General features: G+C 37.6%; 1 protein-coding gene across 8 annotated transcripts in view; it reads right to left on the minus strand.

The window, feature by feature from the left end:
- The window catches only part of SBF2 (SET binding factor 2), a 266637-nt gene that overhangs the window by 129663 nt on the left and 125547 nt on the right, over positions 1-11427 (minus strand). For all 8 annotated transcript variants that reach the window (XM_075755159.1, XM_075755155.1, XM_075755156.1 and 5 more), the window contains exons 5-6: positions 10287-10397; positions 7818-7923 (exon numbers count right to left, since the gene is read on the minus strand). In XM_075755159.1, the coding sequence (XP_075611274.1) occupies positions 7818-7923; positions 10287-10397 (217 nt within the window). The remainder of the gene's footprint in view (positions 1-7817; positions 7924-10286; positions 10398-11427) is intronic.

An 11427-nucleotide genomic window follows, 5' to 3' on the forward strand; every position in this document is an offset into this window, starting at 1 on the left:
GGGTCACAAGTCCTGTCAGCAAACCTGCCCTGGCGTGGGCTCCTCTCTCCATGGATCCACAGGTCCTGCCAGGAGCTTGCTCCAGTGTAGGCTTCCCACGGGGCCACAGCCTCCTTCAGGTGCCTCCCCCTGCTCCAGCGTGGGGTCCTCCATGGGCTGCAGGTGGAATCTCTACACCCCCTCATCCTTCCTCCATGGGCTGCAGGGGGACAGCCTGCTTCACCATGGTCTTCACCATGGGCTGCAGGGGGATCTCTGCTCTGGTGCCTGGAGCACCTCCTGCCCCTCCTTCTGCACTGACCTTGGTGTCTGCAGATGTTCTTACATCTTCTCCCTCCTCTCTCTGGCTGCAAAAGTGCTCTCTAACTGGGTTTTTTGTCCTTCTTAAATATGTTGTCACAGAGGCGCTGATTGGCTTGGCCTTGGCCAGCGGCGGGTCCGTCTTGGAGCCGGCTGGCATTGGCTCTATCAGACACAGGGGAAGCTTCTAGCAGCTTCTCACAGAAGCCACCCCTGTAGCACCCCCCCGCTACCAAAACCTTGCCACGCAAACCCAAGGCAGCGCGCTTTTCCCAAGCATTCAGATTCTCTTGCGCTTAAACTACATGTGACAATTAACTAAACTTTTCAGCCTCTCCCCTACAAAGGATGCAGTTTAACCTTAATAATCTTGTAAATCACTCACCTTTGACAGCATTGCTAATATTGCACGTTTTTGGTATGTATGTGTCTACTAATTTGCACCCTAAATTGTGACAGTCAGCAGACTACAAGATCTTCCTTTTCTTCAGGAAAGCAAAATACATCACACTTGAATTTTTCTGATGTCTAGTGGTGTTGAAGTCTGACTCAGCACAGTGACTTCTTTGTACTTAGAACTGAAACAGAAAATTACAGATGATCTTCACCAGATCATTTCTCTGCATTCTCCATAGGTCAACAGTTGCTGAACTGTGGGATGTTTATCTTTGTGATACATAAACAATCATGCTCCAGTAGCTCACATCATAAGTTCTGAGGTAGTGTGTTGGGAAGCAATAAAATGTTGGAAAGGTTGTTAACAGACAAAGTCAGTTTTATTGCAGAATGTTGAAAATCTGACCAGTGTGCATATTTCAAGATCAAGAAAGACATCTTCCTCAGGATCAAACCATACCAGGCAGGCAGGGGTGCATGACTACATTTCTTGTAAGACTTGCACAGCTTGATTTTTACTATCAAAGGGATCAAGACTTATTGTGAAGAACTAATACCCAAATATCAACTTTCTCAAGACTTTTAGAAGGTAAACAGTGAAAACTGAAGAACCAGCAGCTGCCAGGGACCAACAATGGCACACTGGTCCGTAACAGAAGGCAAGGCAGGTGCCAAGTATGGAAACAAGGTGGGAAGGAGCAGTGCCCTTACCAACAAGTGGTGGAGTCCCTCAGTACCTGGAGAAAGATGAGTTGGGTAGGTTGGCCGAGAGCAGCCAAAACTCGAGATAGCCAGCCAAGCCCATAGTGATGAGCAAGGTCTGAGGTCAAGCCAGGAAGTCAATTCAGCACGGCAGGATCAGGATCAGGTCCAGCACTGGCAGCCAGATCAGTCGCACTGATCACCAGTCAAGACCATGGTCATGAAGGAGACCTGAGATAAAGCAAGGATGTCCAGTCCATGGGTGAGGATCTGGGTCAGAGAGGCATGTTGCCATCACTGCAACATGGCTCAGGCAAGGACCAAAGGCATGGCCTGAGCTTAAGCGCAGCATCCAAGCAAAGAGGTCAACAAGCCACTCCTTCCCACAGCTTTCACACAGCTCTTTCCTCAACAGTCTGAACCAAGGTTGCACAGCTGTGCTACATCAATGCTGACCTTGAGCAAGGGCAGCTCAAGCCCGCAGGAGGGGTTTGGGGGGCTGTTGGTGTGCTCAGGGCCCTGACATCAGGTTTCAAAGGAAATACTTATAAGAACCAAGGACAGAGCCTGCTGAACTATCAGCCTAAGCAGAGATTTCAAGTCTGCTGAGAGTAAAATGTATGCTGAATGCTATTGGCACAACTACAGAACCATAAGAAAAAAAATGCGGGTTTTAACGAGTGAACCAAAATTGTAAAGTGCAAGTCTGTCAGTTTAAAATCCCTCTGCACACACAAGTATCTACTTCCAAATAGAGATGGTGTCGTACCTTCATTAAAAAATAATGCTGTTGTAATTAAGATCTTCCCCCAAACAAATTTTTGAACACAAAAAAACAATTTAGTATACTAATTATCAAAGCAAAACCTTTTTTAAAATAAACTTCTTGTTCATTAATTTGTAGCAAATCCAATGACTGAAAAATGAGAAAATACAGCATTTCTTTTACTTCTGTACATTTTGATAGTCCACCCAAAAAATGATAAGCAGGTATCATAGTGAACATATAACCCCATCATTTCATTACAAATGGATTTATCACTGTGTAATAGTAATGGGTTTCAGCTTCATGAGTGTTTAAACCAATCATCATTGTCAGTGTCCCACCATGTAAACATGCGGAAAAATATGCACTTCTATTTGCTTGCTTAGCATTGTTTGTTTGTTTATGTATCAGCAGCTCTGCGGTATCAGATAAGTATCTGCTGTGGTGCAAAACAAAGGTAGGAACATGCAAGTAGGGAGAATGAACAGATAATACTCCTAACTTCTCAGTCTCAAGTCACAGTGTTGCATTTTGTATTTGAATAGCCATATTAAAAAAAATTTTTAAAAATCCCATGTTACCAGTACTAGTAATATTTTAAACAGCTTGTACTGAAATACTTCTCTGCTTATCAACTCTGCTATCATCACACACATCTGCCCTAGTATTTATAATTTGTGCAACTGTAACAATCTTTATAAGTTTAATCAACTGGTCATTTCTGACATCTGGAATTACTGATATTTAATGACACTGCAGTCTTCAAATATTTCAGTTTTAAAATACTTGTTTTAGAGACTTCATATATGCACAATTTCTAGAGTCAAAATATTTTAAGATATGTAAAAAGACTGAAACAATAATGAAGGAAATATGATGTTTAACACTTTCATATAAATGATGTCATAGGTTGGACAAATGAAAGACAAGCTTGCCAAGCAGCCTGGCTCAACCCAGCATTACCATTCATTTTCATCCTGTTCCATCTATTTAATCTCTACTCTACACAGCCTTGAATTCAAAAGCACCTCTGCTTGTGTCTTCAACTGGAAGATTCACAGTAGAATTTACTTCAAAGTTTCATTTTTGCCACTTAAAAAATTACTTTCTTTGTAAGACTGAAAGTCAGTCTGAGTTCTACTGAAAATATTTGAGTTGTGAATTAAAGACATGAGGAGAAAAAACAGCACAGACAAATGAAATGGAACAGAGGAAAGAAGGGAATAGGAAAACAGCTCAGATAAGAGACTAAACAAGAAGGAAAGGAAGGAAAACACTTTTGTCTTCAATTAAATGTTTGGAAAGTAGGGGAAAACATTAATTCTTCAGGGAAACAAATTATCATAATTGTTCTGCTCAGCTTAGTAGTGGGATTCAAGCTACCAGTCCTTGAAACATGCAAAAATTAAAGGGGCTGGTTAAATCCTAGGTTCTTGTTTTGCTGCTCAGGTCCCTAATATAATTCTGTGTCTTATGTTCTTCAGAAAAAACTGCCCGCTGGGGAGATGGAGGTGTATGTCTTGGATATAAATGACTGAATATGGCAGTGCTGAATAATCATACTGCCAGCAGAATGCAGAAGGCAAGTAGGGTTGGAGTTTGAAGAAATTACAAGAGCTTAAGGCAGAAACATAGGAATGCATTGTTAATAAAATGAGACAAAAGAAGAGAAATATAACCAAAATCTCCTTTGAGCCTGAAAAAGGCTACTGTGTTTTGAAGCTTTTACAGATACCTACCATCTTACTAACAGACAATGAGTAACAGAAGAGTATTGAAAGTCTTCTAGCTACCACAGATCATTTTTAAAAGTAACTTTATTATTACTGGTTTTCCAGCTAATCCTTGTTGATGAAATAATTTTTAGGTGTAGTGATCCAACTACAGGCCTGGCTTTTGTCACATTATTCCCATATATTAATTTTTTTTTAAATAAAAAAAAGAATGTATGATTTAAAATGTCAAACACTCATGTTCCTTATTATTAAACTTTAAACCTTTGGGGATGTTTTTCCCAACTGTAGTTTGACGCCTAAGTAAAAATAAGGACTATTTCCAGATATGCTGCAAACTTGGTAATACAGGGAGGGTCATCCGCTGACACAGTATTATCCTGCCAAGCAGAAAAAGCATGATGAGACTACTATTGCACAATATTTCTCAAAATAAATGTTGAAATTACTTTTGTATCTATTCATAGTGGTAAATTTTGTCTTGCTGCCCATCTTCAAAGAAGGAGCTATTTTTAAAAAGGTGATTTATACAGTTCACAAATATTTTTCTAGCTACTCTTCATTTTTTCTATTAATAATTTAAATAGGATTAAGTGACTTGTACCAGAAGAGAAATAACTGAACATGTCGTTACTTGACAAACAGCCTAGTCAATATTTGTGTCCTAAACACAAGCATTTGATGGTAGAACAGCTTTCATTAAAGTAACCATCAAACACCACACTTGACAACAGAAGCAGAATGCTTTTGCCCAGGTTGGTAGAGACAAACACACATTAAGGTCCTGTTCAAATGGAACAAGAGAAACAGAGCAAGTGTGAATACCATTACAGAAAGCACAAAAACCCCTTTCTAACAAGCTCAACTATGATCTCCAGAGGAAAGGACTAGGCCTTATCTTAGAAAAATAAACTTTTTCAAAGGGATGAGCTAATAGGTTCTACCATATCCTTCTGGACTCACTGCCTTTAACTTTTTACAAGACTACATGAAAAGTGAGAATAAATGAGAATTTATTTAAAACAGTCTGTTCATATTTCCAGGTCCTTCTTTTATATTCAACAACCACTGCAAACAGACATATGTAGCTGTATTAACAACTCTTTTTTAGTAATTCAAACAGAAACTTAGCATTAACAAACCTCAGCCTTAAGAAGACAATGACAGTCCACCACCTACATGTGAAAAAAACCATGTGCTATTCCGTAAAGTGATGTGCATTATAAAAACACAAATATTTTTTAATTTATGTCCTTAGAGATACACAGTGATTCTACCATTGTGCTATATCCCCAAATACTTAGACACAAAAACTTTGAAAGGGCTATCAGCTGGGAACCGAGGGACATTTGCAAAAAGAAAAAAAAAAAAAGGAAAGAAAAAATAAGCAGTGGTCAGAAATAGGACGTGGAAAAAGTAAGTCTCTTTTGCAAAGGGTTCAAGTAGCTGTTTAAAAACAAAACAAAACAAACAAAAAACCAAAATCCAAACAATCTACCTGCCAACTTATTTGCCTATTCCTTAACTAATTTCAGGCCTGTTCCCAAGCAACAACTACTGTCCTCATCGCACCAAAGAACAGGAGAGAGACAGGAAAAGGACCTACACAAGACCATTAGACAAGCTCTTCCTAATAGTTTTGATAGTCTTGTAAAAGAGAAAATTATGCCACGACAGAAAAGAAGAGGTATTGACACAATTCGTTTTTCTACAAACTTGTATGATCTCTTCAGGGAAACAGGATGTAACCCTATAGCTTCCCTTTGTGAAGATTTACCAAGTGTTATAATCACATATTTTCTTCAATCTCTCTCTTTTTCAGGCCAGTCCAAGTGTCACTAACCAGAATTGTGACAATGAGCAAGTTTTCCTTCATTATCTCCTTTCCTCTCCCTCTCTTGCTGCTCATTTTCATATCCTTCTGTGCACCATAACTGGAGAGGGCACCTGGTAAGCATGGGCTTACTAACTCTTGTACTTCCTACAAGCCACTAAAAAGCAAGAAAACTGGACCTCCAAACATTTACTGCAGCTCTAGAAGAAAAGAAGGCAGAAGAGCTGCAAAACCATAGAAACCAGACTGTTTACAGCAAGAAGGCTAATGGAGAATGGGAAAAGAAAGATGAGATGGTAGACAAAGAGTAAATCAGGGGTAGAGATACTGGAAAGTGTATATGAGCTAATGAGGAATTACACAATTTCAAAATATAAAGGTAAAGGATCATTGATTGCTAGCACAACAATCTAGGAGTCCTGGTTACACTCCAAACTTTTCAGTGCTCTGCTATAGTATCTTTAGGAAGTTACATGACATCCATCTGTATATGTTTACCCATCAATAAAACACAGTTAATAATATTAACTTAAATCCTATGTGTGTGAAAGTAATTTTAAATTCTCATATGGAAGCTTTATAATTCAGTTTTATGCATAATGAATGGAATTTAAAAAGCTCATTCTGCAATCATGCTCAGTTTCCTCTTTCATATTTACATTCCCACTCTGTCTTTACATAGTTTCCTTCTATAAATCTGATGCATACAATGACTTTTCAGATTATTTGCCTTCGTTGTCTTCCTCAGACTGATCCTGTGACAAAACACTACAATCCCAGTTTGCGATACAAAAGCCAAGTGGCAGAAGACATGGCAGTTAACCTATATAAGCACTAGCTTAAAAGCCTTGCTTTGACATTTTCAGAACTGTAAATTTATAGCAACCTTCATTACAATTGGCCCAAAATAAACTGCCTCAACTTAGGTATCACGTACTGTACTTATAGAACAAACATACCATACTACATGGTATATCATACCGTACTTACCTTCAGAAAAGAGGAAAAGCTGTTGGGCCTATCCATGTTTAAAACATTACCTGCAATCTGATCAGAGTAATCTTGATGAATCTTGATATAATAAACCAAGTGAAACCTCAGGGATTGTGGTGAGAATAAGTAGCATATATACCATCTTAGCTGCATTTTTTAATTAAAACTGCTATTAACAAAAGAATAATATTCCTTTTGGAATAATTTTTTTTTTGAAAGATACAATTAAATCTTATCAGTAGTAGATGACATTGTGCTCATCATATCTGATACCACTTCCTGTGACATAAGCTCTTACTCCTCTTCACTGTTCTTTTCCCTGTTTGCATCCATTCTTATTGTGGACTTATGAGAAGAATGGATGATCACATATATTATGAGGCCATTTGATTACTTGAGACTAAACATGAGGTTCACAGGTTCAGAAAAGATTATTGATTGCACCCTTATTCACGGCTGCTACAAGTTTGTGCCTCAAAGTCACTTCACAAACCAACAGAAAGAAGACTAAGAGTGTATTAAAATGTAATGACACACACAAGATTAGTGTTAAGGTACCCAGGTAACAGTGACACAACATTATAATTGTAACAAGAAAGTAAGCATTTGATGAGGATTTTGTTAGATCACCTTCTTGAAAGATAGGAAATAACAGATAACAACAGGATAATACGAATTGCACACAGTTACCAATATCAGTACATGGTATCTTTTCTACTAACCTTCTCAGTTACACTAGTTTTATTATTAACCTCCTTGGTTTTCTTTGGCATTTGTAGAGTACCCAAGGGGTAGGCAATCTTTTTACTTTCATGTTTTTGTAATTAAACAGAGGCCTGCCTCACTTCTGCTCACAGTACACTTACAGATACTAGATAATATCGGAGACAACTTACCACAGGCAGGATGTACAAAAAAGTTACATGAATGTCTAATTAGGGGATAAAAACGCTATTAGTCATTCTTTCATTCAAAACAAATTAATATTTACCGTGTAGCTTTCTTGACACATGATTTGAACTGAATGAAAACAGAAAATACCTCATTCTGTAATTTAAAAAAAGAATTTTTTTCAAAGCAGACCTAGACATACCTAGTTGCTGAAAGAGAAGAGCCACACTGGTGCCTGTAACAGGAAGGCTATCATGTAGAGGAGTCTGTATCAGTTGTCGGTCTCCAGCTCCCAAAGAAAACAATTTCTGTAGAAAGAAATTTTTTTGTAATCGAGCATAAATTTAATTTATATAGAATAAACAAGCTGTTGTCATACAGATAAGTGATCATCCTGCAAAAAATATTTATTGTGTATATAGAAATTTAAAGCCAGTAAGAATAACTGAGTGATCAACACAGATCTGAAATACAGTTTGAGGGCAATGATATATCTCCTTGGATGTGTAGCATGATACTGCCTTCCTTGCGTTTCCATTGAATTAGTTAAGTATTTATGGCTTTGAAGACATTCAATATTATATTTTTAATAATACATTAAAAAACTTTCCAGGAAAAAAACCCAACAACCACAAACAAAAACCCCCAAACAGTTCAAAACCTATTCAAATCAGAAAAATACATCTTTGATATGTACTGTCTGCATGTGATATATGGGTATTGAAGAGGACACTTCTGCTACTCCTATGTTGCTGCTCTGCACATTGAAGTAGAATTAAAACTTGTTACCTTTCCAGCACAAGAACATACCTCCCTTGAGGGAGGCAGGAAATGGGAGAGAAAAGATGCACTGGTATATCACAACCCAAAAAGCATTGTAACTGCAAAACAATCCTGCTTTCCTCTGAGTAAATCCACATGACATTCAAGCAGCAGGTGATTTGAAGAAGTTACCTCTAACCACTAATACCATGGGGTGGGGGGTGTTTCTGTACAGGCAGTGAGCGTGGTACAACTCCACTCTGTACAACAGCAAAGATGTTGAATGTATGAAGGTAGCAAGCTCTAGTTGCTGTACAGCAGATGTTTGAAACCAAAATGCTCCACAGTAAAACCAAACAAGGCAATGAGCTGTAGCAGAGATGCCCTTCCCCAGCATGGTAGCAGCAGACCTGGGTGCTGATCAATAACTAATTTCACAGCCAATTACTTCAACACCTGACACATGAATAACCTGGGAGGCTCCTCAAGGAGTTCTGGAGATAAACATCTGAAGAGTGTTCTCGTTCTAAGAGAAATAATTCAGATTTAGCCCTGGAAGCATGAAGCTTAAGAAAGAAAACAGAAGAAATTGATTTCTGATTAAAATGGTAGTTTGTCACTAGAAATTTAAGTTCAAACTGAAAGAACATTTTATTTGAAGAGAAAAAGCAGAAGGGAGCATAGCCAGAGGAGCATGAACCCTCCTCTGTCTTCTAGCAGAGGAAATGGCCGCTGGAGAAAGCCGTATTAATGGATGGGCGGGGGGGAAGGCATATATAGAAGAAGAGCCAGAAGTTCAAGTGGATCACCAAAACCTGTAATATGAGGTTTACATACCACTGCAAAAAAGGGTTTCTGATAGGGAGATACAATCTAATTACTCCCCTTCAAAACCAAAAGGCTTGGGATTCAAAAACACAGAGACATGGTTGCCTGGAGAGCAGTAAGGTAGAGATTGACTAAGCTGAGAGGACATTTTGCCACTTACAGCACTAAGAGAAATTCCAAAGCAGCCAGGGCTATGGGAAAAACAGAAAAGAATTAGGGATTTGTAGGATTTCAAGAAGGTTGTTAATCCGTAGGGTGGGTGGGAAGTGTGAGAAAACGTGTATGAAATCAACTTCAAAATATTGCCATTTGCATACTTTGTTTCCAGGTATATTTCACAATAAGGACTGTATTTTCACAGTACTGTCACAGCAGAAAGTGAAAGCCAAGCAAGTAAGACCCAACTGGCTTGTCAGAAACCCACAACTGTATAGGAATAATTTATTTAAAGTAAATCAACAAACCAACCCAACTTTCTGCTCACAGAAAGCATAGATAAAAAGCAGAAAGAAGTGTAGTTGCTGGAAAACTTTTTTCTTATTTTTGAATACATGGGCTACCTGGAATATTTAATTACCTCTGAGAAAACCATGTCCAAGTTACTTTTTTAGCTTTTTTTTTTTTTTTTTTTAAATTTTATGAAAATAGAAATTTAAAATTGAGTTACCAGAGAAAAGACCAGTGGAATCTCTAACTACATCAAGGAAAAGACACAGGTAAGTGAACTAAAGTGAAGGACATGTTAAAAAATGGCAAAGAAAAAAAGCCTTTAATAAAGTCTGTAGCAAGCAGAAATATTCCTGAACACAATTATTAAAAACTAAACTTATACAAACTGCTTGATTTGTTACTATGCCTTCTAAAAAGCCAACTCAGTGACAAAATTAACCCTTTGACCTTATCCTGGAATGGAATTTTTGCTGTCTTTAGAAGACAGGCCACAGGGAAAGCACTCACAGGCCGCAGGGAAAGCACTCAGCTGAACTATGATCTTTTTTTCTTCAAAAATATTTCAAGAATTTATTTTTTGTTTTCTTCATAAATTAAATTAACTGGAAAAACACCCTTTTTTCCCATTTACCTGAGACCCTCCAGAAGCAGGGACAAGGCATGAACACAGATTTGCAATGAGAGTCTCCAGTGATACGTTCAGGCTGTCCACATACACAGTATAGATCAGGCCAAGGCAAGCCTAGAAAGGTAGATAAAATATATTAGACTGCTATACAGGGAAGGCAGATGTCAAATTACTTTAAGATCTATGTATATAATTTTTTAAAAATAAGTGTGTCTTAATAGTTATTAATGTTGTAAAGTACTTCCCAACTGAAGACAAAGTAATTTGCTATAGAAGCAATCATTCACTTAAAAAAATTAGCTTGGTTATTTAGAAGGGATGCATGCACTGGCAGGTGTAGGTACAGTCTCTTTTAAAAAGAAATTAAATGTTTAATATTGTGCTTTGTTCATTACACAAAAAGTGCTTTACTACAAGTTACTTTTAAAAATTGTAAAGTCAACATGGCTCCATTTGCACTTTGAATGCAACATGACTGGTTTCCAGAGTAGAACACTGACAAATCAATGAGCTTTTGAGCCTCTTTTTAAGGCTAGCATCAAGGATCAACAATTCTATGTTATTTAACTTACATTATTTTATTATTTTAATATAAATATATTTTTAAATGAATAGTGTATTAACACTTCAGCATTTCCATATTTTTTTGTATGGATCCAGTTTTGATTGAGAAATCACATATAGAGTTAATAATTTAACATAAGATGATTTAACATCATGTTGTAAAAAGCCTTTGGAAAAAAGTAAATAAATAACTTCGTTCCACAGCATCCTTGTGGTGCCTTTTAACTGCTGTACTTTCGATAATTCAGCAAATATTTTAGGAATTCTCTTCTTAGAAATAATTCCAACAGTAACTTTTCATATAACACATAGTTAAGCTGTGAAACTCCTTGCCACGGGTTGTTCTAAATTCTGAGCATTGAGAAACAGGACAAAATATATGAAAAAACCCACACAGCTGACACCTCTGGTTCAGGATGTCATTTAACTATAATTCACACTGAATTAGGAAAATATTTTCTGGAATTTTTTTCTACAGCCTGCCCTATTCTTACACACTTTGCTTTGCATTCGCTACAGGCCACTAGCAGAGACAAAATACTGGGCTGCGTGGACTTTTAATCTTACTCGGTACAGTCAT

Source organism: Balearica regulorum, chromosome 5, assembly GCF_011004875.1.
Source record: "Balearica regulorum gibbericeps isolate bBalReg1 chromosome 5, bBalReg1.pri, whole genome shotgun sequence".
Taxonomy (NCBI): domain Eukaryota; kingdom Metazoa; phylum Chordata; class Aves; order Gruiformes; family Gruidae; genus Balearica; species Balearica regulorum.